This window comes from Dama dama, chromosome 3 (genome assembly GCF_033118175.1).
Source record: "Dama dama isolate Ldn47 chromosome 3, ASM3311817v1, whole genome shotgun sequence".
Taxonomy (NCBI): Eukaryota; Metazoa; Chordata; class Mammalia; order Artiodactyla; family Cervidae; genus Dama; species Dama dama.
This window is the reverse complement of record NC_083683.1, coordinates 64,226,920-64,254,007: the sequence shown is the minus strand read 5'-3', so window position 1 is coordinate 64,254,007 and position 27,088 is coordinate 64,226,920. Positions and strand designations below refer to the sequence as shown.

General features: G+C 41.2%; 2 protein-coding genes across 8 annotated transcripts in view; one reads left to right on the top strand and one right to left on the bottom strand.

Annotated features, from left to right (window-relative positions):
• Positions 1 to 7,760, bottom strand: part of C3H12orf56 (chromosome 3 C12orf56 homolog) — a 78,229-nt gene extending 70,469 nt beyond the window's left edge. Inside the window, exon 1 of the mRNA XM_061124189.1 lies at positions 7,509 to 7,760. Coding sequence (XP_060980172.1) covers positions 7,509 to 7,760 — 252 coding nt within the window. The remainder of the gene's footprint in view (positions 1 to 7,508) is intronic.
• The window catches only part of XPOT (exportin for tRNA), a 154,467-nt gene that overhangs the window by 96,362 nt on the left and 31,017 nt on the right, over positions 1 to 27,088 (top strand). For 4 of the 7 annotated variants that reach the window (XR_009690785.1, XR_009690782.1, XR_009690781.1 and 1 more), the window contains exons 1-5: positions 16,341 to 16,741; positions 19,462 to 19,595; positions 23,327 to 23,409; positions 25,491 to 25,547; positions 26,366 to 26,435. Coding sequence is in view for 4 of the 7 variants with exons in the window: in XM_061130850.1 (XP_060986833.1) it covers positions 19,536 to 19,595; positions 23,327 to 23,409; positions 25,491 to 25,547; positions 26,366 to 26,435 (270 nt within the window). In the remaining 3 variants the exon portion in view is untranslated. Of the gene's footprint in view, positions 1 to 16,340; positions 16,742 to 17,684; positions 18,511 to 19,461; positions 19,596 to 23,326; positions 23,410 to 25,490; positions 25,548 to 26,365; positions 26,436 to 27,088 lie in introns of those variants that run through there. The other 3 variants (XM_061130857.1, XM_061130851.1, XM_061130866.1) reach the window with 2 other exon arrangements.

The window sequence follows — 27,088 nt, the reverse complement described above, 5'->3', positions numbered from 1 at the left end:
GGCAAACCCAGTGGGCAAGTTTTCAAAAAGAACAAGTGAGATTTTAAAACACCCAATATATAAGCAATGCTCAAAAACCAGTTCTTCCCCCACCCCCGAATTTACTAACCTCTCCAAGAGATATCAGTCTTATAGATTCATGAACCTAAGTTGACTTAATGTATGTGCATAAAGGTTATTAATAATCATGAAACATGTATATAGCTCCTACCATATGCCAAGTACTATTTTATTTAAACACATTCATTTATTGACTTATGTATTTGGCTACACCAGGTCTTAGTTGTGACATGCAGAATGTCATTCCTTGACCAGGGTTCGAACTCAGGCCACCTGTGTTGAGAGCGTGGAGTCTTAGCCACTGGACCACCAGGGAAATCCCCAAGTATGACTTTAAGTGTGTTTCATGTATTAATGAAGTTAATCCTTCCAACAGCTCTATAAGGATGATGCTGTCATCTCCATTTTACAGATGAAGAAATGGAGAGAGAAAGTACAGGTTGAATAACTTGACCAAATCCACACAGGCAGAAAGCAAAAGCTGAATAAAAATGTACTACTACATACTCCAATGTATACTGCAGATGATAGATTGAGAAACGAAGAGACAGATTATGTTGAATATTTAACAAATAGTTATTGGCCATGTCACATGTATCAATCAGGCAGTGTTCCAGGAACCATAGGAAATCACTGTTCAGGTAGGTTGGTTCTCACACTTGAAAAATGTAGTGTGATGATGCACACAATAAAAGCAGAACTCTAGAGCTTTCAAAAGTAATTTTTAAAGAAAATATCAGCCTTTCACAAAAGCTCTGCCTAAGCGACCTTAGGAACCCATTGCTTTAACCAAACTGAGTGGTGATCATTAGTAATGTGTAGAAATATTGAACCACTGTGCTGTGCACCCAGAACTAACACAATGTTATAGGTCAATTATATTTCAGTTTTTAAAACAATTAGTTTTTAAAAATAAATGATAACAACTTACATAAAATTATTTAAATAAATCTGACATTAATTTTTTTGGGAAAAAAAATCCCCTACTGAGACCTCCAAATGCACATCAAACTTGTCTTTGCTAGAATGGAAATCTCACCTCTGTGTTTTGTTGCTGTTCTTTTCATTTTTCTTTCCCCCCTTAGGGGAGAGAATAGAATTTTATCTGTATATCTGCACATTTTGTGTGTGAAGTGTAACTAGAACATGAGACATGAACTAAATGGAGAGATCTGGCCAGACGGGGAACAGGAAGGGTAGCGACGCAGAGGCAAAAAGGATTGGCTTGCTTAGGGGCTTTATTGACAGTGAAAACCAAGGCCACTGGGAACCTGAGTCAACTGAAAGTTAAATAACAAGAGACAAATTTGCACAGTAAAATGAGAAGACCTTTGAGAATGGAAAAGGATTCTAAAGAGGTAGCCTTAGAAAAAGACAGCACCCTAGTAGAAAAGGAGATTAGAACAGTTGATCTTTCAAGAAAGGAGGAACCGGTTCTAAAAAACAAAGCTGCCTGGCACTCTAACAATGTAATCCACTGTAACAGACATCTATACGTATGAGGGGACAATATAGTTGACATAGTACAGAAGTCAGGAAAATTCTCCATGTGGTATTAAGGACAGACATAGTGTTCACAGAGGGATGACAAGCTAACTAACTACACCTGTGGATATTAATTGACACTAGATAAAGTGATGTGGGGACACTCATTTTTCACACACCCTGTGAAGCTTAGTTAGTACAAGCCGTCATCATTGTCCTTTAGTTGCTAAGTTATGTCCAACTCTTGGTGGCCCGTGAGCTGCAGCACACCAGGCTCCTCTGTCCTCCACTATCTCCCAGAATTTGCTCAAATTCATGTCCATTGAGTTGGTGATGCCATCCAACTAACTCATCCTCTGTTGCCCCCTTCTCCTCCTGCCCTCACTCTTTCCCAGAATCAGGGTCTTTTCTAGTGAGTCAGCTCTTCCCATCAGGTAGCCAAAGTATTGGAGCTCCAGTTTCAGCATCAGTCATTCCAATGAACATTCAGGGTTGATTTCCTTTAGAATTCATTGGTTTGATCTCCTTGCTGTCCAAAGGACTCTCAAGAGTCTTCTCCAGCACCACAGTTTGAAAGCATCACTTATTCAGTGCTCAACCTTCTTTATGGTCCAACTCTTACATCTGTACATGACTACTGGAAACACCATAGCTTTGACTATACAGACTTTTGTCAGCAAAGTGATGTCTCTGCTTTTAATACACTGTCTAGGTTTGTCATTAGCTTTCCTTCCAAGGAGTAAGTATCTTTTAATTTCATGGCTGCAGTCACCAACCAGAGTGATTTTGGAGCCCAAGAAAATAAAATCTGTCACTGCTTCCACTTTTTCCCCTTCTATGTGGCATGAAGTTATAGGACCAGATACCATGATCTTCACTTTTTGAATGCTGCGTTTCAAGCCAACTTTTTCACTCTCTTCTTCCATGCTCATTAAAGGCTCTTTAGTTCCTCTTAACTTTCTGCTATTATAGTGGTATCATCTGCATATCTGAGGTTGTTGATATTTCTCCCAGCAGTCTTGATTCCAGCTTGTGATTCATCCAGCCCAGTATTTCACATGATATATTCCCCTGGTGGCTCAGTGGTGGGAAAGAATTCACCTGAGATGCAGGAGACACAGGTAGACGTGGGTTTGATCACTGGGTTGGGAAAATCCCCTGGAGAAGGAAATGGTGACCCACTCCGGTATTATTGATGGGAAAATTCCATGAACAGAGGACCCTGGGGGCTACAGTCTGTAGAGTCAAAAAAAAGTCAGATATGACTGAGCGCGTGCACACACACACTCTCTCTCTCTCTCTCTCTCTCTCTCTTTGCATTTAAGTTAAATAAACAGGGTGACAACATACAGCCTTGTCCTACTCCTTTCCCAATTTTGAACCAGTCAGTTATTCTACGTCTGGTTCTAACTGTTGCTTCTTGACCCACATACAGGTTTCTCAGGAGACAGATAAGGTGGTCTGGTACTCCCATCTCTAAGAATTTTCCACAGTTTGTTGTGATCCACACAGTCAGAGGCTTTAATGTAGTCAATGAAGCAGAGGTAGATGTTTTTCTGAAATTTCTTTGCTTTCTTCAAACAAATATTGGCAATTTGATCTCTGGTTCCTCTGCCTTTTCTAAACCCAGCTTGTACATCTGGAAGTTCTCGGTTCACATGCTGTTGAAGCCCAGCTTGAAGGACTTTGAGGATAACCTTCCTAGCATGTGAAATGAGGGCAATTGTACAGTGGTTTGAACATTCTTTAGCATTGCCTTTCTTTGGGATTGGAATGAAAACTGACCTTTTCTAGTCCTGTGGCTATTGCCGAGTTTTCCAAATACGCTGTCATACTGAGTGCAGAACAATGCAAAGAAATAGAGGAAACAATAGGATGGAAAAGACTAGAGATCTCTTTCTAGTCATGAATGGATATGAGAGTTGGACTATAAAGAAAGCTGAGTGTCGAAGAATTGATGCTTTTGAACTGTGGTGCTGGAGAAGACTATTGAGAGTCCTGTGGACTGCAAGGAGATCCGACCAGTCCATCCTAAAGGAGATCAGTCCTGAATATTCATTGGAAGGACTGATGATAAAGCTGAAACTCCAATACTTTGGCCACCTGATGTGAAGAAGTGACTGATTTTAAAAGACCCTGATACTGGGAAAGATCGAAGGCGGGAGGAAAAGGGGACGACAGAGGATGAGATAGTTGGATGGCATCACCGACTCAATGGACATGAATTTGAGCAAGCTCCAGGAGTTGGTGATGGACAGGAAGACCTGGTGTGCTGCAGTCCATGAGGTCCTAAGGAGTCAGATACTCCTGAGCGACTGAACTGAACTGAACTGAGAGATCTCTTCAAGAAAACTGGAGATATCAAGGGACCATTTCATGCAAGGACAGATAAACAATAAAGGACAGAAATTGTAAGGACTTTACAGAAGCAGAAGAGATTAAGAAGTGTCAAGAATACATGGAAGAACTATATAAGAAAGGTCTTAATGACACAGATAAACACAATGGTCATTGAGATGGTCAGTGGTCATATTTGGAAAACTCAGTGGTCATTCACTTATGGCCGGACATCCTAGAGTGTGAAGTCAAGTGAGCTTTAGGAAGCATTACTACAAACAAAGCTAGTGGAGGTGATGGAATTCCAGCTGAGCTATTAAAAAATCCTTAAAAACGATGCTGTTAAAATGCTGCACTCAATAGGTCAGCAAATTTAGTACAAGCCACTGAACTATAATTATAACTATAATAAAAACTCAGCAAAAGAGATTATCAAGGCATTTGTGCTTGGCATGATTGTACTTGTTACTCACTGAAGTAATATTTTTTAAACAATTACACATTTTAAAACATCATAAGAGGAAACATTTCTGTGTTGATTTCTTATTGCTATTGTAACACATTTCCATAAACTTGGTGGTATTAAATAACACAAACGTATTTTCTTAATGGTTCTGGGGTCAGAAGTCTGAAATGGGTCTCACTGATCTAAAATGGGTATCAGCAAGACTGCATTCTTTCCGGAGGCTCTAGGGAGAAACATGTTCCTGTGCCTTTATCAGCTTTTAGAGGCCGTCCACATTCCTTGGTTTGTGGCCCCCTTCCAACTTCAAAACCAGTCTTTCTTCGAGAGCATCACTCTGCTGCTGACTCTTCTTCTGCTACCCTTTTCCACTTTTAAGGATTTAGTGATTACATTTACCTTATACAAATAATCCAAGATAATCTCCCGATTTTAAGGTCAGCTGGTTAGCATACATGTGCAGTTGCCCAGTTGTGTCCAACTCATTGTGACCCCATAAACTATAGCCTGTCAGGGTCCTCTGTTCATAGAAGTTTCCAGGCAAGAATATAAGGTTGCCAGTTCCTTTTCCAGGGGATCTTCCTGACTCAGGGATCGAACCCATGTCTCCACCTCCTGTACTGGCAGGCAGATTCTTTACTACTGCGTCACCTGGGAAGCTCTGCAACTGTAATTCCCCTTTGTTGTATAACATAAAATAGGAAGTAATATAAAATAGAAACAGGTTCTGGAGCTATCTTTGGGGAGCCATTATTCTGCCTTCCACAGCTTTAACCAAAGTTAAACTATATTGTGTAAGATGGACATTCAATTTACCGACAGGGACTTCCCTGGTGGTCCAGTGATTAAGAACCCGCCTTCCACTGCAGGGGATGCAGGTTCAGTCCCTGGTCAGCATACTAAGATCCCACATGTTGTGGGGTAACAGCCCGCATGCCTCAACAGCAGAGCCCTCATGCTCTGGAGCCCGCACTCCGAAACTTGAACAGTCCCACATGCTGCAACCAAGACCCAACACAGCCAAAAATTAAAAAATTCTATCAACAATGCTGAAATCTTGAGACTTGTTCAGTACCTTTATAGACATTACACACTCTCCTATATGCCAGAAAGGTAAACTTTATACATCAAGCATGATCAGGTATGCCTTTTTGTAGTATTCTTGGCTTGGGAGACCTAGGGAGCTTTACTGTACTTTGCAGATTCTGACAGCTTAAAAAGAAAGCTATATGATACCTATTGAAATATGTATACTGTCTCTTTTGGGAGAGAGTGACAATATCCTAAAATCATTACTTTCTGTCCAAAGAATACATGTTTACACTGCAGACACTAGGAAAAAAGTTGATGATTTAATGTTTTCTAAAACATTTGGTCAGACATTTAAATTTTTTAAAATTTTAGTTCAAGAGAATGCAAATAGTAGCAGTGAGGAAAAGGCAGTTTTACTTCCAGCATTTGCTCAAATTAAGGCAGGAGATAGATGAGCCCCAGGCTGAACAGATGGAGTTCATCCCCTATGGACAGATACTCCAAAATAGCAGAAGGAAAGAGAAGTTAAGACCTGCCCAGATTAAAGAGACCACATATTTATCACTCTTGAGGACAAGGAGACCATCTTGACTATATATGCACAGAAAGGCTTCTTGGAGGTCTAAAGGGAGGGGGCACCACCCCATATCACATTTTAAGTGACACCAACCTATGGATCAGCCTCTTTGCTAGAATCCATCTTGGCTAAGGGATGCGTGCACACACATGGAAAGACCCTAATGCATACCAAATAAGGACTCAACCAGGCAAAGCAAGATGATTGGCCAGAGGAAACCCGGAAGAAATGCCCCATTAAAGTGATTCAAACTGCCAGAAGGGCGCAACTCTCTGAGACCACCTGTGTGTCTATCCACAATCCCCCTTTTCTCCTAATAAATGCTTTACTTGTTTCACTACTTTCTGTATCTATGTGGAAATTCACTTCTACACAGCTGACCGGCAAGGGCCTTGTCCCTGCCCACTGGTCCCTGATGTTCTAGTCTAGGATTCAGCGTTTCACTTTGGTGGCTGACTTCAATCTCTGGCCAGGAATCCTGCTTCAATCCCATGCAGGCTGAGGCCACCTGAGATCAAAATGAAGCAAAGAAATCAGCATAGTGATATCAGTCCACAGAGGTATTTTAAGTAGAAAAAGCTTTCACTTTTTTCATTCAATTTCATTATTTTCTTACAGACATGTTCCAAAGAAGCTATGATTTTCTTGACCCCATCAAGTCTTGCTAGGTTCTCCCCTGGGAGACGCAGAGACTCAAGCGAGGGAAAGAAACAGGAGGCTAGACACCTGTCCCCAGTGGAAAAAGGAAGCATACACCTGGAGAGCAACTCAGACAAAGGGAGCCAAGGGGGGAAAAACAGTCACTGGAGAGGAGACTGCTTCCCAGCTGTTGCTGGTTTATAAGGTAAATCTGTTGCTGGGTGAAAGGGATACAGTAGCAGCAGCTAAAAAACTGAGACAAACTGTATCTCCTTCAAGGCTCCTGCTCTAAGGACACTCCTTCCAGGAAGTTCTCCCAGCATGGCCTGGGCCTGGATTGGATGAAATACCTGCCAGAGGTTGCCATGCGTCCCATACAAATCTTATCAATGCATGCACTTATTCATTCACTTACTCATAGTGAGTACCTAACATGGTCTAAGCCCTAAAGATAAAAAATAAATAAACAAGGCATATTCGCACTTCTCACATGGCATTGATTTACACTGGTTTTGGTTTTCTGTGTTTCCCACAGAATCTGCTAGGAAGGCCCCCTGGTTCAGTTTCTCATCCTCAGAGTCTAGCACAGTGCTTGGCCCACTGTGGGTGCTTAATTAACGAAAAGAAGGGCCTTAAAGCGTACTTCTGGTAGGAGGCTATGTTCTCAGATCTGTCGTCCTATTTGAGGGGACAGGGATGCGCGGTACACAAGATGAGCATGGGAAAAGCATCTTTATTCGGAACGCATACAGCAATCCAGTTTCCCTATGTGGCTGCTAGTCGGGAAGTATATGGTAAAGAGAAAGAGACTCCAGGGCAGGGTGGGGAAGGTCCTCCTCCTCCTCCTCCCCGCGTGTAACAGGGACTGGGGGGGCCCAAGAACGGGGTGCTCGCGAGCCGGCGTGCGCGCCTCACCAGGTCAATGGCTACGATGTCCCGCAGCGCCACGACTCGTCGGATGGACTTGGGCGGGTTCTCGGTCAGGTAGATGAGCCGGTCGGTGAGCACCACGTACTTTACGGTGTGCTTCTCCGAGTCAGATACCACGATGCACAGCTCATAGGCGCGGACGGCGTCGTAGACCTCGGGCAGCAGATGCCTCCGCAGGAAGGCGTCCAAGCGGCTATTCTTGCGCGCTGGGAAGCCGCAGCGCGCGGGGCAGGCCATGAGGGGCGCCCGCGGCCCCGCCGAGTGCCGGGGTCGGCGGACGCCTCTGCCGGACCCCGCCTCCGCGCCGCCCGCGGTGGAACCCGCGCGCGCCACAAAGCCGCCGAACCGCGCGGCCGCCTCCCCGGGCGCTGGTGGCCGGGCCCCCGGCTTCGGAACTCCTGCGTCCGGCCCCCTGGACCACCACCACACCCCCGCCCCCCGCCACAACACACCAACACACACACACACCCCGCGTCTGGCCCCGCCCCCCAATCTTAGTCTCAGTGCCCGACAACAATGGGCGGGGCCCGACGCTGGTCCTTCTGGGCTCGCTGCCAAGCATCCTGGGGCCCTCTGCTCACCCCGGCCCCTTACCGTCCCCTAGCCTAGCTGTTGCGGACCAAGTATCGGAGACCTGGGGTTTAGTCCGGTTTTCTATTACAAACGTGAACGAGATGAAATTTACCGATTTGTTTTTAAATAAAGCAATCCTATAGCTCTATTAAGATCAACCACACAGATTTAGCATTTGATTATAAGATTGCTTGGCATAGCTCTCTCATTTTTCACGAGTAGAGACGTAGCTCTTCTTTCTGCACCTACATAAAAGCTCTCTGACAGAAGAGCCTGTTATAAATAGTTTCGCGGACACCCAAGTCTACCTAATGGATGTGCTTGTGTTCCCAGTGCCCAGGACAACGCCCCATAGGCAGTCGGAGCTCAATCTGTGTAGGATGAATGAATGGGTGAAGCCTGCGTCTCTAAAAAATTGAACTTTAGAGGCTGAGAAATGCTGAACATGCAGACTTGAGGCTTCAGGGTAGTAACAAGTATTATTTACTTTTTACAGACCAGGAATAACTTATTGTAACATAGGTTAACGAGATGAGAACACAGCAACAGAAACTTACCTCCAGTAACCCTAGGTGAGAACTTTCATTTTAATTTCAAATCCTGGAAAAGTCATTCTCTCTCCCTTCCGATTCACCCAGAGACCCAGAGACAATGTGAACAGTATATGTATATTTTGTTTAATTTGTTCCAGCTACCTGCAACCCAGTATTGAATTATGTATTCTTTTTTTTTCCATTTATTTTTATTAGTTGGAGGCTACTTTACAATATTGTAGTGGTTTTTGCTGTACATTGACATGAATCAGCCATGGATTTACATGTGTTCCCCATCCTGATCCCCCCTCCCACCTCCCTCCCCTGAATTATGTATTCTTTATTGCATTTTACATTTTTATTTTCCTCATATTTTACTATTGCATACTGTATGTTGTAAGCAATTTCAAATCCTTTGGGGAAACAGTATAAATAAATTAAAACACATAAACATAAGGTAGACTAAATCGCTACAAAAGGGAACTGAGGAGAAATGTTTAGATGTAGCTAAAGAAGTCTGAGAAACTCAATAGCAGCAAAGGAATAGAAACAATATTTCTCTTTTGGAAAGACTGTATTTGGTGAGTAAGGAGAGAAGTGCCACCTGCTGACAAAACCTTAAATGACCTAGTATTTGAAGTTTTCTGAGGATCTCATCATACATCTGACTCTTCATATAAATACCTGGATGAAAAGGGAGCCCCAGGGTCATGGCTATTTCCTCTGAAGTAAGGATTATTCCTATCTAACTCATTCTGAAATTTGCTGCCTCAAACCAGGAGAAGGAAAGGCCCGTCACGTTTGCCAGAGTCACACCTCAGGAGAGTGGCTGAGAGGGGCGCAGCTGCTGCAGGGCTGGGATGGGAGGCCCACGTGCGGAACAGGCCTCAGTCCAGACGGCTGTCTCCCGTCTCACAGGCTCCCTGTTTCATAGCCACTTCCCGGGACTAAGAAACAGAATGACTGGATCAGGACCAGAAAAGAAAGCATATCTGATATGTCTGCCAGGAAGCCCACCGTAAACAAGTTTCTGGTGACAAGGGTACTAGGCTTAACAAATGTGATGGTGATGCACATGAAGAAGGGAATTTAACAAAGGGTCTGGGGGCTAAGCTGACCTCAGTTAGCTGTTTAATCTTGTGGCACACAGAGACGGCACTATCATGGTTTCCAGGCACTCATTCTCTGTGCTGTTGCCAAGGTAACAGCGAAGTTCAGCTCCCAGGAAAGGGGTTTAATATAGGAGAGAGATCCCTGGATTTGGAGTCAGGAGAACTGGATTAGAGCACTAATCCTGTTGCTCAGTACCTGAGATTTTTGAAAAGCCACTTCACCTCTGGAGCTTCATTTCACCATCTGTGTAATGAAACCACTACTAAACATATGCCCTGCTAACTAGAGAGTTGGTGGGAGGACCAAAGGCAATGACTTATGAATTATGAAAGGACTACAGACATGTAAAGTGTCTGTATTCCCTTATCTTTTGGTAAGCCTTATAAGAATAGTTAATGTAAATACAGGTTTCCCAGGTGGCTCACTGGTAAAGAATCCTCCTGCCAAGCAGGAGGTGCAGATTTGACCCCTGGGTTGGGAAGATCCCCTCGAGAAGGAAATGGCAACTTACTCCAGTACTCTTGCCTGGAAAATCTTATTGACAGAGGAACCTGGTGGGCTCCAGCCTATGGGGTCACAAAAGAGTCAGACACGACTTAGTGACTAAACAACAACAACATAAATACACTCTACATAGGCATTTACTCCTTATCTTCTAAATCCAACCGAACTCAGGAAGCACTTGGTACAGATTCTGTACAAGATCCCTGGGAGGAGGGAATGGCAACCCATTCCTGTATTCTGCCTGGAGAATTCCATGGACAGAGGAGCCTGTTGAGTTGTAGTTCATAGGGTTGTAAAGAGTTGGACACAACTTAGTGTCTTTGCGACCCCATGGACTGCAGCATGCCAGGCTTTCCTGTCCATCACCAACTCCTGGGGCTTGCCCAAATTCACGTCCATCCAGTCGGTGACTCCATCCAACCATCTCATCCTCTGTCGTCCACTTCTCCTCCTGCCTTCAATCTTTGCCACCATCAGGGTCTTTTCCAATGAGTCAGTTCTTCGCGTAAGGTGGCCAAACTATTGGAGTTTCAGCTTCAGCATCTGTCCTTCCAATGAATATTCAGGACCTTTAGGATGGACTGGTTGGATCTCCTTGCAGTCCAAGGGACTCTCAAGAGTCTTCTCCAATACCACACTTCAAAAGCATCAATTCTTCGGCACTCAGCTTTCTTTATAGTCCAACTCTCACATCCATACATGATTACTGGAAAAACCATAGCTTTGACTAGATGGACCTTTGTTGACCAAGTAATGGCTCTGATTTTTAATATGCTGTCTAGGTTGGATAGACATCTGAATAGAGCCAGATGACCTGGGTTCAAATTCCAGCTCTCACTTGGTAGTTAAAAAAAATCACCTTGGACAACTTTTTTATTTGGCTGTGCTGCACGGCATGCAGGATCCTAATTCCCCAACCAGGGATCAAACCTGAGCCCTTGGCAGTGAGACTGAGGAGTCTTATCCACTGAATGCCAGGGAATTCCTGGACAGCTTACTTTAAATGTTCAGTGCCTCAGTTTCCTGACCTGTAAATGGGTAATAGTACCAACCCCACAGGGTTATTATGAGGATTAGCAATGATTCTGAGTACTTAGAACAGGTATTTGGAACACAGTGAACACTACATAAGTGTTTTAAAAATAAATTGAACCAGTATGTGATTTACTGGTACATATGTGGTCTTTCAGTTCCCCTTCTACAAAGTAGTAATATCAAATTCTTCTTTGTTGGGTGATAGCCTAACAAGTGGGCCTTAGGAAGCATCCCTAAGAATAAAGCTAGTGGAGGTGATGGAATTCCAGTGGAGCTATTTCAAATCCTAAAAGATGATGCTGTGAAAGTGCTGCACTCAATATGCCAGCAAATTTGGAAAACTCCGCAGTGGCCACAGGACTGGAAAAGGTCAGCTTTCATTCCAATCCCAAAGAAAGGCAATGCCAAAGAATGCTCAGACTACCACACAATTGCACTCATCTCACATACTAGTAAAGTAATGCTCAAAATTCTCCAACCAGGCTTCAACAGTACATGAACCGTGAAATTCCAGATGTTTAAGCTGGATTTAGAAAAGGCAGAGGAACCAGAGATCAAATTGCCAACATTCATTGGATTCTTGAAAAAGCAAGAGAGTTCCAGAAAAATATCTACTTCTGCTTTATTGACTATGCCAAAGCCTTTGACTGTGTGGACCACAACAAGCTCTGGAAAATTCTTAAAGACATGGGAATACCAGACCATCTGACCTGTCTCATGAAAAATCTGCATACAAGTCAGGAAGCAACAGTTAGAACTGGACATAGAACAACAGACCAATTCCAAATAGGGAAAGGAGAATGTCAAAGCTGTATATTGTCACCTGCTTATTTAACTTATATGCAGAGTACATCATGAGAAACGCTGGGCTGGACGAAGCACAAGCTGGAATCAAGACTGCTGGGAGAAATATCAATCACCTCAGATATGGAGATGACACCACCCTTATCGCAGAAAGTGAAGAAAAACTAAAGAGCCTCTTGAGGAAAGTGAAAGAGGAGAGTGAAAAAGTTGGCTTAAAACTCAACATTCAGAAAACTAAGATCATGGTGTCTGGTCCCATCACTTCATGGCAAATAGATGGGGAAACAGTGGACACAATGGCAGACTTTATTTTTCTGGGCTCCAAAATCACTGCAGATGGTGACTGCAGTCATGAAATAAAAAGACGCTTACTCCTTCAAAGAAAAGTTATGACCAACCTAGACAGCATATTAAAAAGCAGAGACATTACTTTACCGCAGAGGTCCGTCTAGTCAAAGCTGTGGTTTTTCCAGTAATCATGTATGGATGTGAGAGTTGGACTATAAAGAAAGCTGAGCGCCGAAGAATTGATGCTTTTGAAGTGTGGTGTTGGAGAAGACTCTTGAGAGTCCTTTGGACTGCAAGGAGATCCAACCAGTCTATCTTAAAGGAAATCAGTCCTGAATATTCATTTGAAGCACTTATGCTGAAACTGAAACTCCAATACTTTGGCCACTTGATGTGAAGAACTGACTCATTATAAAGACCCTGATGGTGGGAAAGATTGAAGGCAGGAGGAGAAGGGGACGACAGAGGACGAGATGTTTGGATAGCATCACAGACTCTATGGACATTTAAATTATCTACAACATTTAGCAATCAACTGAAATATGGAGGAGACATGTCATTATAATGAAGTCTTAGGAACCATCCAAAGCGCTGGATTAAACAAACATTTATTTTACTAAATAATTCCCCAGTGCTCTGTTGTGCCTCAGGCTTCCTGCTTCACACCCACTTCCTATAAAAGAAACCAGTGATTTAATGAGAACCCAATAAAGACAGCTCACCTGACCTATTTTCCAACTTCTTTCTCTGCCAGGAAGCCCATTACGAATGGCACTAGGCTTAATAAGCACTGAGATGAAGAAAATTTGACACAGAACTCAGTGTTTATCAGCTCACGTTGTATTATTTCAGGTTCAATTCAATATATGTCACAGATACTTACTGAGACGTTGTTATCCATAAACAGAATCAGAAGGAACTTATTTTCAGTCTTCAAGAACTGACTACTAGGTAAGACAACCATACACATTTAATACAAAACAAAAATACATTAATGACATGAGAGGTATGGAAAAAAAATCACATCAAAAAAATGACTGATCAAACCTGGTTGCGGAAATGTAGAGTCACTTCATGAGAGATAGCATTCAATAAATTCTCGAAGTCAATGAGACTGTTCCTTTTTTTCCTTTTATTACAGTCAGTTTTTAAAATTTTTTTTAAGAATGTACTACATATTCACAGTGGGGGAAAAAATTGCTTTAATCCAAAAAGGTACAAGCAAGATAAGTTATTTGTAAGGCCTCCTCAGACAGCCATTTTGCTTTTTTGCATTTATTTTTCTTGGGGATGGTCTTGATCCCTGTCTCCTGTACAATGTAATGAACCTCCATCCATAGTTCATCAGGCACTCTGTCTATCCGATCTAATCCCTTGAATCTATTTCTCACTTCCACTGTATAATCCTACAGGATTTGATTTAGGTCATACCTGAATGGTCTAGTGGTTTTCCCTACTTTCTTCAATTTAAGTCGGAATTTGGCAATAAGGAGTTCATGATCTGAGCCATAGTCAGCTCCCGGTCTTCTTTTTGCTGACTGTATAGAGTTTCTCCATTTTTGGCTGCAAAGAATATAATCAATATGATTTCAGTATTGACCAGCTGGTGTTGTCCATATGTAGAGTCTTCTCATGTTTTTGGAAAAGGGTGTTTGCTATGCCCAATGTGTTCTCTTGGCAAAACTCTATTAGCCTTTGCCCTGCTTCATTCTGTACTCCAAGGCCAAATTTGCCTGTTACTCCAGGTATCTCTTGACTTCCTACTTTTGCATTCCAGACCCCTATAATGAAAAGGACATCTTTTTTGGGTGTTAGTTCTAAAAGGTCTTGTAGGTTTTCATAGAACTGTTCAACTTCAGCTTCTTCAGCATTACTGGTCAGGGCATAGACTTGGATTACTGTGATATTGAATGGTTTGCCTTGGAAATGTTGAAAATGTTGGCAGTTAGTGAAAGCATTGTCATATGCAAGCACATATGTCTGACTCTTTGGGACCCCATGGACTATAGCCCATGGACTATGGGCTCCTCTGTTCATGGAATTCTCCAGGCAAGAATACTGGTATGGGCTGCCATTCTCTTCTCCAGGGTATCTTCCCAACCCAGGGATCGAACCTGCGTCTCCCACATTCTAGGCAGATTCTTTACCATCTGAACCACCAGGGAAGCCCATATGCAAGCACACATACTTTAAAATAAGGACTGTTCTTTGTCAACATTTTGATAACTGGCATTTTACATTAGTCTGAGATGAGAAACTGTCCATTCCTTTATAGGTGGGGGAACCAGAATATGGAATAGTCAAATTTCATATCCCTCTCAGATCCTCTTCTGGTGGAGTCCAAGTAGTTCCTTATTCGTTATGAAATAATGTGTCTACAAAATGGAAATACTTTTACAGTCCTAGGCATTTGAACTGCCATGAAAGGCCAGTGTTACTAGATAAACTGAAGATAAGGTATAGATATTAGATAAGCTGTAGATAAACTCCATGTAATAAAGATTTAACTATGAAGTATTCACAAAATGAGTTTACAAATGAAAAAGGCAAAGATAGTACCAATATAATAGACTGTGTTTTGAAGTTATTTAGGCTAATACAGTGGAATATACTGAACACAATATAGCCTTTGGAGTCACTTGGACCAGGATTAGTATTGAACTTCCATAGTCAATAGTTGACCCACACAGCTAATGTAAGAATCCATGCAATGATTCACTTATTGAATTGTAACTACAGGGTGGTACTAGGCACCAGGGATACACTGAAATAGAACAGGAATCCTAGCCTCAGATTTTGAACAATTATAAACGTGATGCAAAAGTGACTCAAGATACTTTATATATGAAATGCCTGGTGCAGTGTTTTGCACTGCATAAATGTAGCTGTTATATGGTTACATTAATTTTATTCTACTTTTCTGTCCATTCCCTTCTCCCTGCTTTTGTTTTTCACTCTAGTCCCACTGAGGGTAACCTAGTCTATATTCAGTACATACTTAACAATCAGTAATGAAACCTAAATACAGAACACTTATTGTATGTCCAACATAAGTATTAATTCTCACAACAAGCCTTTGAGGTAGGTACTATTAGCATACACCGTTTTACTGATGAGTAAACAGGGCATCCCAGGTGGCTGAGTGGTAAAGAATCCGCCTGCCAATGTAGGAGAGGCGGATTCTGTCCCTCGGCGGGGAAGATCCCCTGGAATATGGAATGGCAACCCACTCCAGTATTCTTGTCTGGAAAATCCCACGGACAGAGAAGCCTGGCCGGCTACAGTCCATGGGTGTGAAAAGAGTCCGACACTACTGAGCGAGAAAAATCCAATCGTACTGAGGTACAGATAAGATTATGTAAGTGCCTGAAACTGAGGTTAACAATCAGTGAGCGGGGTAACGGTAGTGGGACGAGCTGGGATCCAAATCTACACAGCTTGAGCCTGTACTATCTCTATTCAGTATTTTAAATTAATCGGTGAATGAATAAGTCAAGTAAGAGTATCACACGAAGTAAACTATCTTTTCACGAATGACAAAAATACCGGTACGTTTAAACTGACAAAAAATATTCAGCGCTCGTCGGGGGATGCTCACGCGGGGGAACATGTGCCATCATAAAAGAGAAATTAAACAACTGACTCACACGTGGTTTGGACCACGACAGGCGGCTCTCCGGGACTCCGTTCTCTAACCTACCAACTACCTCCCTAAGTCTTTATGGAACGTGCTAAGCAAACCCGGCCCGGCTTGGGGGGGTGGGGGGAAGGTGGTTACGGATCTCCGCCCGGGCGCAGAAGCCTCACCAGACTTCACAGCCGGGAAAGATTCCGATCGGACCCCCATCCCGGCATGCACCAGAGGCCCCGGCGACCACGCCTCCCGGCGAGCGCCCGGTGCGCCTGTGCGCACCGTCGCCCGGAAGCGTCGCCTGCACATTGCATGCTGGGAGTCGTAGGCTCCCGGTCCGGGCCCTCGGGCCGTCGTCAGCCCTCTCCATGAGGCTGCTGGCTTTGGTCCGCGCGACACCGACGCGGGGAGCGCGCTTCGCGCTGACTCAGCGGCGACGGCCGTGGCGGCGTTAGCCGGCCCTCACGCTCTTATCCTTCCTGGGGCGCCAACCCCGCCCGCCAGCTTGCTAGCTTGCTAGCTTGCCTGCCCGGCGCCACGCAAGAGAAGGCGCCAGGAGACGCAGAGCGGCGAGAGGCGCGCGGCCCCGGCCAGCTCCGTCTCCAGCGTTAGCGCCGCGGCCGTGGCGGAGGACGACGAGGACGAGGGCCGCTCTTCTCGCTCCCTGCTTGCGGCGCGGCTCCACTGACCGGCCCTCGGGAGTGCAGGCGGGCAGGCGGGATGGAGTGATAGGGAAGGTGACTCGGGGCTTGGGGCGGGACTCGGACCCAGTTCGGTCCACGCGAGGCTGCTGGGAAGTTGGCCGGGAGGACTGGCCCGGGAAGCCCCCATGCTGGAGAGGGGTGCGGGCCGGGGGCTCTCCGTGGCGGTGCGCCCCGAGGCTGGGCTGACTGGGTGGGGGTAGTAAGAGCTGCGGCAGAGCGCGTCCCCAGTGTGTGGCCGCTAGTTGCCCGGTGTTTCATCACTCCAGTTGCCACGAGGCTTCCTTTAGGGGAGGGATCCGGGGGAAGGAAAGGGGCAAGGCCGGCGGAGGAGGGCCCCATCGCCTTGTGGCCCCCACATAGTAAAAGTGGCTAAGCCCATTTGTAATAGTTGTAGCGTATCTCAGCAGTTTCAACTGCAGAGACCTCAAACTTGATCCCCACCCCCACCCCGTCCCAGGACAAAAAAGAAAAAAAGTATTATTTCTGTGTAGTAATTTGCCAGCACGGACACGCCATTTTTGCTCTTCCCTTCTTTACAATTCTGCAGGAATAGAGAAACATGATGTTTCCTTGTAACCAGAAAAAAAAAAATTACTTTTTGAAAGTGCTAATTAGTTGTTACTGGGGGAAGTTACGTTTGATTAAAGCGACTTGTCAGCGTGGTGGTAAAAGGCTGGAAAAATTCAGCCTTGGAACTGAAGTACAGTGTTCAGTAGGTGTAGTGGAATTTTTCCAGACTGTTTTGATTCTTGATTTAATGGGTATCCATAGTAAAGTTAGGGCTTAATATTTTAAGTATTTTGCTTGCCTTCCCCCAGAACATTTGATAGATGCGTAATTGAAGGGTTTATCATATTGTAACAAATGTTTAAGCCTGCACCTCTATACCATGTTAGATATGTGTTCATGAACAACCTTTTGCGAGGAAAATTGTCACGTTTTTGCACAGGTTACAACTTTTCAGGTTTTTTTGCATACATGTAGGTGACTTACCATTGCATATTATCATTCAAGTGCTTTGCCCATGGGAGATTCTTTCTCTACTGACAACTGTAACAAGTTCGTTTCCTTAGATTTTATATGCAGTGTTTTTTTCTTAGTACCGCTTGCTGTTTCCCTTGATAGAATCAAAGTGACCAAGTTTATGAAATTTTCTAAAGCCATGCCATATTCAAGGAATCTTTTACAGAATTTCTCGATCTGGGATTCATAGAAATTCAGATCGTCTTTTCTTTCTGTGTGTGCATTTTTCAGGGGGATTATCACCAAATTTTTAACAATGCCTTTGTTTTTCCATCTGTTCAAAATGCCAGTTTTCTAGTGTGATATGATAAATCAAGAATGCTCCAAGTAGTTCCCATTCTCTCACGTGCCTAGCTCTGAATTATGAGTTGCGGGCCCACTATGTGCCAGCCATGCTTTACATACCTTGTCTCATTGAAGTCTTGACTGCTTTATGAGGCAGGTGCTCTTTTTTTCCTATTTCATAGAAAGGGCTCTCTCGGTTTTTGTAGTTGTCCACGTGGTCCCGGTTTGAAGATAAGATTAGAGTGCCAATCCAAATCTTTGCAAATCCAAAATCTATGATATATTGCATCCTAGGAACATAGTGACAAATACTCAGTCACTCCTTCCGTTTAAGGTTAATGAGAGAAAAGTAGAAAGCAGACCGTGACAACCTGTCAGCACTTGGAGGGGCTTCTCACCCAGTTTGGGAGAGTTGAAGAATAGGGGTCAAAGAAGCATTCTTGAAAGAGGTGACCTCTAAGCTGAGTTCTGAAGGACAAGCAGGGGTTAACCAAGTAAGCAATGTGTGCAAAGAAGGTGAAAGGCAGACTACCAGTTGTCTTGCATGGTTAGAGTGCAGAATGGTTACAGTCATTGAAAAGTGTTTGGATCTTAATCCTGAGGGCAGTAGGGAGTTACACTGCCTTGATGTAATCTGCAAGTATGACCTTAACTGTAAGAGAAGGGGCTGAGCTTTCTTCTCCAAGGCTCTCAGAACACATCCTGATTTATCATTGATTTGGCAGAACCAGGGGGAGACAGAAAAGCATGTTGTAGTAAGAATCTTCCTACCTGGATCCAATCCTGGCCTCACCATTCCCAAGAAAGGCTGTGGCCCCTTCCTCATCACCCCCTGTGCCCCCCCACCTCCAGGTTCTTGCCTTTTAAGAGGAGTAGGCCTCCTTACCTCAGGTAGAGTTTGTTCTTTATTTCTGCAAATAAATACACATTTTATCAGAAACCAAGTTGCCTTTGGGGCTGATCATGTTCTTACTTGAAAATGTTAGACTGTAAATTGTGGAAAAGTGCAGTGCTTTCCAGAGACTAAAAAAGTTCTTAAATAAGTGTTAAATCATCAGCAACATAATCTGAATTTGTATTTCTTTTTGAACTTAATGTGGTTGCACAGTTGCACTTTATTGGAGATAGTAACAGCGTAAATTAGATGCTTCTATTTCAGGTAAAAAGAATTACTTTCTGTACTTTATTGATGATCTTGAAGAAAAGAAATTTGAGAACCTTAATGACATACCTTAGAAATTACACAGTAGTGGACTATTTAGCAGACCCACTCTTCTGAGACAGGCTCCTATACTTGTAATTTGGATGGTTTCAAAGGAAGTTCTTTGAACTCTTAAATGTTAAAATGTCTTTGTATAATGTTATATGCTTGTGATGGTATTCAGGATAAGCATCTATTTTGCTTATCAAGTGTTTTTTTCTTTCAACTTTGTGTGTGTGTACAGATGTTTGTGGATTCTTCTGTGGGATTAGAGGGCACGCCTATTGTAATCAGAAAACTCCAAGTATAGCAGCAGGAATGGATGAACAGGCTCTCTTAGGTCTAAATCCAAATGCTGATTCAGACTTCAGACAAAGGGTAAGTCATGTTGGCTTAATCATTTTTTAAAGCATGTTACGTAAACATTTTCATTAGAGGGCTTGAATCAAAAATACATATCTGATGAAGGTTTAATTTGGATGGAAACGAATAGAGAAACAAATCTGAGGTATTTCACTATATTCTGAATATAGAAACAATGAATGATTGTGATTTATCTTCTCTGTAGTTGGCTTAACAACAGTATTAAAATCTCATGTAATTCAAGGCAAGTCTTTATGTCACATCATTATAATTATTTGAAAGTTGTAATGCAAAGTATTGTTCAAGGGACTTGCCATAGTAGCAGGCGTACATATTATGTTTTTCCATCACTTGGTTTAATTTAGTCTAAACAAGTGTTTAACCCTCATGTTAGTGATGGTTAACATTCTTGTTACTTCGATCAGGCAGACATGTAAATAAGCAGGTACTATATACCGTGTCTCAGGTTACCTAAAATGATTACGTGACAAAGAATCCATTATGAGGTGCTGGGATATTTGGGTAAGTATAAACAATTAAACATATTGTAGCATGCACTTGTAATCATGGCTGAATGATAAAAGAAGAATCTAAAGAACAAGCCTGTAATTAAATTTTTTAAAGATGTGTGGGTGGTTTGAAGTATAAGGTGAATGGATGAAGAGTCATTTTCTTTCTGCTCTCATAGTAAAGGATATTTTTTTAATAAATGAGCTAAATGAAGTTAATGATTTACAAAATATATTAAAAATTTTACAAAATATAAAAGTCAACAATTTTACAGAAATTTTTTTAAATAGTAAAAAAAAAAATCTGCAGGGATTTCCAGGATAGTACTGTGTACTTGTCTCTCCTGTTAAAAGAAGTAACCAGCCTTCCAGATAGAGGTAAAAGACAAAAATTGAGATTTAAATAGCTAATTACAAGATACCTATCAAACTGGTTACGACATGAAAAGTCATTGAAAGTCTACGTCTTGTGTATATAGACAAATGTTTCTTTTCATAGGAGCTTTAGCTACCTACCTTCAAACCCTTAGTCATGAACATAGTTGAAGCATAATAAATCTGTACCTTTCGTTTAGCTTGGTTTACTTAACTTTTGACTATTTGTTTAGTTATTAAATAAGCTTCTCTGTTATTTTTTATGTTCCTTTTTTGAAATCCTTTGTTTTATAATTAAATTCCACCATCAGAACTTTTTTTTTTTAATGTGCCATGATTTTCTTTTTCAGAAAATAAAACTAGTACATTGACAGTGGTTTTAATATTATAGAAGTTAGATTTTTTAGCAATAAAAATGGGTTCTATCAGTCAGGCATATGTTAGACGTCCTGATCCAGGCCTCATTTGATACTCCTTTAAGGCAACCTGAGCAATAATTAGAATGAAAAATAAGAAATTGTGAGGAAAAGTACGTTCTGATAGTTCTGATGCTGGAGTTGAGGAGTAGCAGGAACTTAATTCAGTTTTGTAATAGGATAAATGACTACCAACCCTGGTTCCCAATTGTCTGTCTATAGTTCTCTGTTTTCTCCCTGGGCACTAAGTAACTGAACTGACTCTCTTGCCACCTAGAGACAGTGGAGCATTAGAAAGGTGTGAGACAGAAGAACTGGGCGATGAAAACTGACTTGTTCATCATTATTACAGTGTTGTTTTTGGTTTTTTTTTTTTTTATAATGCTAGTATCACATGAATTCAGAGTGCAAAGAATAGTTAAAACTGAAAATTTTCAAGTTATTATCACTTAAAAAAATAGAATATCTGTCTTTGGCTTAAAACTTAGTGACAATTCTAGCGGCTGAATCACACCTCCCCCACCTGTTTTGGTAAGTTTTGTTTTATTAGATGGTAATGCCGTCTGCAGGACTGACTACAAACTTGTCCCCGCCCAGGCCCCTGAGATACTCCTAAAGGAAACTTGAGGCTTTATCGAATAGGTATTGTTAGACACATGAACTAGATTTTTTTTTCTGCTGCTTGAGCTCCTATATTCTTAATTCTAAAGGCAGCCGTTACTTACAGTTAAGATAGTATTTGGTGGTCTTCATCTACTCAATTCTTTCACCTGGTCCTCTCTCAGTGGGAACAGCCATTGAGACAACATATAAAAACTCATTTCCTCATGCATACAATTGCGTAACGCAGGAAACCATCACCTAACTACACGCGCATCACTCACTCAGACATGTCCAACTCTTTGCAGCCCCATGGACTGTAACACGCCAGGCTCCATGGTTCATGGAGTTTTCCAGGCAAGGATACTGGAGTGTGTTGCCATTTCAGTAGCTTTCCATTATTATTGCAGGTTTAAAAATATATGTATATTTATAAAATAAATAAAAATATTTATTTGGCTGCCTCGGGTCTAACTTGTGGCAAGCAGAATTTTTTGTTGAGTGTGTGAGGTCTCTCATTGTGACTCAAGGATTCTAACTTATTTTTTTTAACCTCTAACCCAAAGGAAAAAATAATTTTATATCATATGTATGTATATTGGAGAAGGAAATGGCAATCCACTCCAGTATTCTTGCCTGGAGAATCCCATGGACATAGGAACCTGGTGGGCTACAGTCCACGGGGTTGCAGAGAGTCGGACATGACTGAGCGACTTCACTTCACTTTCACATGTATGTATATACACACGTGAATCTATGACATGTACACACGTAAGGAAAACAAGTTATACAAAATAATAGTTATTCTTGTTAGGTGCAGTGCACTCTAATATCTCTATTCTGTTTCATTTTTTAAATTGCTGATCAAGACTGATAAAATTGTTTTCACAACATTGATGAGGCACAAACCACATTTAAAAAAATATATATTGGCTAATTGAAATTAGATTCCTCAGCTCATTTCAAGGTCTGTGCTTAATTGCTTCAGACTCATTTAGCAATGTTTCTAGAGATTATGTGTTATTTTCTTGACTGAGATATTTTTTGCAAGTTACTGAGATTACTGTTTGTTGTCACATGTGAAACTAGCATCTGTCATTGATCTCCACTGCAGCATACAAATGGAAGAGTGTGAGTCACCCCTGTTTTCCCAGCAGTGGTAGATAGCCTATGGACTTGGTGCTTCATCTGTTCTAGAGGATACTTGCTCTTGTAACAAGACCCAGAATTCATGAATACAGGGATGAGAAACGCATTTCCTAAAGCTTTGACTTTTTTAGTTATTTGGTACTTCCCTAAAATTCATATCAAGCAGTTCAACTCTGATTTTAATCTCACCATTTAGGAAACTTACTGATGCAGTTGAAAAATGGAAATAATTCTATTTTTCTGTTAAATGGTAAATCAAATGATAATACAGAATATGTTTCATCCTTTATATGTAGTCACTTCTTTAATAGCATGTTTGCTATTAATTAGGAAAAGTATTCTTTATATCCCATTTTATAATTGCATATACCTCAGGACTGTAGCGCTTGGCAGAGCACTGGTGTGTTTCCTCTTGATTCTTCTAGTAACCCAGTGAGGTCTGCAGGGCATTTTTGTGTTGTCTCCTTTCCCATAAGGAAACAAGTTAGAAGTATCCAACTGATGGAATTTGTTTTTTACTTAACCTTTTTCCTAGGAATAATCATTCAGTTGCACCTACTCAGAAGCCTGAATTCAATGTTCAGTTGTTTTTTTTAGTCACTGTAGTTAGTTCGCTACTCTCAGTAAACTTTGTTGAGTATTGGCAAGAATTGAGGTTGACTATTCCAAATGCATATTCTGCTTTGCAATTATACAGGCCCTGGCCTATTTTGAACAGTTAAAGATTTCCCCAGATGCCTGGCAGGTGTGTGCAGAAGCTCTGGCTCAGAGGACATACAGGTAATTAAAGCAAAATATACATAACTTGTAGAAGACTTTAAATTTTTATGAACTTGGCAGGATTGTTTTATTTATCTGTTTGAAAAAGGCTTTCATAAAAACATTTTATGACTTAGTTTTAAAACACTGTTCAATGTAGAATGAGAAAAATAGTAAACTAAAAATTTTGGCCAATTCTGAATTCACTTTTCACTAAAACTATCCTTTCTTTGCCTTATTCTGAGTACCTGGCAGTAGATTCCAGCTGGCATATAGTACAGTAGAAATTTCCTTATTTTCTTATGAGGAGGAGGGATGGTTGGTTTTCTAAAAACGTGGTAAAGAAGGTAATCAGAAATTATTTATCTTAATTTTTAATTTAAGTGCATAAACATTCAGTTACTAATCTTTTGATGTCGAACCAACGATTTTTCTTTGTGTATATGCCACAAATCACTTTGTGATTCTTAGTGCTGAAAATATTGAAATCCCCCATAACTGATCCTCTCCCAATTTCTGCTTTGGGTCCCTGTAGTGGATTGAAGAACAGTGAATGTGGATTTCTAAACCTTTCATTTATTTGTTCCCACATCTCCAAGTCTTTTGGTTATCTGGCCCACAATACTCATGTACAAGGTTTTTTTTCTCTCATGCATTGTGACTTTCTATGAACTCTTTCTAAAGCTTTCAACTTAACTGTTACAAAAACAGAAACTCATCATACTCACTGTTATTTTATATAGTAGTTAAGTAAGTTACTTAAATATAAAAGAAGTACAGTGCACCTAGTGAGACTCGGGGAAGCACACTGACTAGTTGTGAAGAAACAACTCTACTAGTGGGCGTGTAAGTAAGTTTATAGGGGTCAGGGAGAATTCCTACCTAGATTTCTTGCATGCTGGGAGTATCAGTCACTACATTTTATAGCTGAAAGCAAGTGCTCCAATTTAGTGAAAGTTGATTTTGAAGAACATCTATATGTCTTAGAGTAAATGAGGGCTGGCTTTTAATTAAGGGCTCCCTGTAGTTTATATTTTGAGTGAAAAATCTAAGTCTTACATAATTAAAGCTTCAGTGCAATCCATGATAAGAATAGAAACCCTAAAGTCTTAGAAAAGATGCTAATTAAATGTAACTTTTTAAAAACCTTTTAAAAATTAGGTTTTATTTTCTTAAGTGTGAATTTTTTTTTGGTGGAGGGGTTAAGGGATGTAGTCAGAAAGAAGACAATACCTCCATTCTTACATTGACTATAGTTAGCTTTGTATAAGAAAAATTGTTCCTTGACTATGCCTGACTCAAACCAACTGTCTAAAAAGAACATTGTTGTTCATTAAAGGGACTTGGTCAGAGCTTGTAGCTAGCTCACTGCATCTCTGTTGTCACTCCTAGGGAGACACTTGGAAGTGGACAGTGGATGGATATTGATTTTTAGTCACCCCCCTTTTAAGATCATTTATCTGTTTTTACTTTCTTTCTTTTTTTTTTAATGACCTCACCATGCAGTGTGCAAGATCTTAGTTTCCCAACCAGGGACTAAACCCATACCCCATACAGTGGAAGTGTAGACTCCTATCGACTGGACCACCAGGGAAGTCCCTAAGGCAACATATTTGTAACCTGGTTTTCTATATGAATTTCGGGGCTGGACTGCCAGTCTAGGGGACTTCTCTTGTTTTGGATTTTGCTGCAGTAGAACTTTTAAGTTTAAGTGTGGCTTTGATGACCATCTCTGACTTGACACAGTTTCTGGCTGTTCTACCATTTGTCATTTTACATCTATCCTTTCTGTTGTAAAATGTAAGAATTGCTTTGGGAATCCTAACATCTAGAATTTGGGGGAAATGCTCTCTGTTTGCAAAGCGCTATATGTACTTAGAGTGAATCTTAATTTGGGATTATTCTGTTTGTCAGATTTCTGTTGAATATTATATAAAGTTCTCTTAGCTTACAAATGGATGTGAATGTAACACTTGAGAGCAATAAGTCAAAAGTCTGGTTTGAGAAACTTTCAACTGAGTTATTCATTACTAGTTACCTTTGATTTGTTTTTCCCAATTCATATTCACTTTATCTAATTTTTCTTTTTTTTTCTTTTTCAGTGATGATCATATTAAGTTTTTCTGCTTCCAAGTACTGGAACATCAAGTTAAATACAAGTATGGCTTTTCTCACTAAGATTTGCGGGGAGAGGCTATTTTTGAAATTAGTTTTTCCCTCTTTGGGCACATTATAACATTGGCTGTAAATTGACATTATGTGTCATATCCAGCTTTGAGATATGTTTTGATTTATCCCAAGGTGTTTTAAAAATATCGAGTTCATTGACTCCATAAAAGAATCCAGTCAGTACACAGGAAAAAGTTAAATTCCAGTTTCTCTGGGAAAGAATTAAAAGATACGGCAACTCCGCGCCTGTATCAGTACATGACCACTCTCTGTTAAAGTAGAGTGGCAGTGTGGGCACTTGTATTTGGAACCCCTGCCTGTTGTTGTCGCTCAGTCGTGTCCAGCTCTTTGTGACCCCATGGACGGTAGCCCGCCAGGCTCCTCTGTCCTTGGGATTTCCCAGGCAAGAACACTGGAGTGGGTTGCCATTGACTTTCCCAAAAACCCCTGCCTAATTTAAGCAGAAACCGTGAATTGCTGCCCCAGGGATCCTTGTTTTGCCTCCCGATTTATTCTGGAAATCACAGACCTGAGACCATGGACTTATTTTCATTTGAAAAATTGTGTAGCTGCCATTTTGTTTTAGCATGAATTGGACCACAAATCAAACTAAATCAATATTGATAGCTCTCCAGCCACTCCCACCCCTGTCTTTAAAGTGGTAATGAGAATTATTACCAATTTATCATAGGGAATTTTAGGTAATTGCTATACCAATTTTCTGTTTCAAATATAAGAGGCCATTCCTTTTTAAAAACCACATACACTAAATATTACCATTATTGTTTTTCTTCTGTATTTTGAACAGATATTCAGAACTAACCACTGTTCAACAACAACTAATTAGAGAGACGCTCGTATCTTGGCTTCAAGCTCAGGTAAAATAGTAGCTTTTACATTTAGTACCTCAAATTGCCAGATATTTCAGTTTTTATTTTTGGAAGAGTTTGCAGCTTCACCTCAAAAATGTCGCTCATTTATCCTCCATTTGATCATGTAGCTCTTTTAGAAAGTGCTGGCTTTGAAGATTACGAGTGATAAAAAATTAGCAGTAACTTAAAATTATGTCAGTAATTGAAGCTGTCATTCTTTCCATGACACATGGTGAAAACTTTTGGTTTTAAAATGTAATTTTAACTACTAAATAAAAGTCAATTTTCACATTTAAGGTGAACCCTTTTGGAACGATTCTTCACAAAGAGCCCTTTATAAAGGAGCCAATAGAGTTCTTTATTCACAGTATTTTATTTTTCATTAATTTTAGCTAATTTTAACATATTAAAGCAGTTGTGTAGCTAGAATAATTATCTTACAGAGCAAGCAGCTAGAAGAAAAATCATTGTGTTTGTTTTCTTCTTAGAAAAGGCCTTAGGAACCACTAAAACTCTGCCCATCAAACTTTAATACTTAGGTAATTCTCAGGCGTGTTTGTTGCACAGGTGTAGGAGACCATGGTGCAGTTTAGTGGGATTTTGCCTGTTGATGATAAATAGGAGAACAACGTTTGAGTCTTTTCCATTTACATTTAATT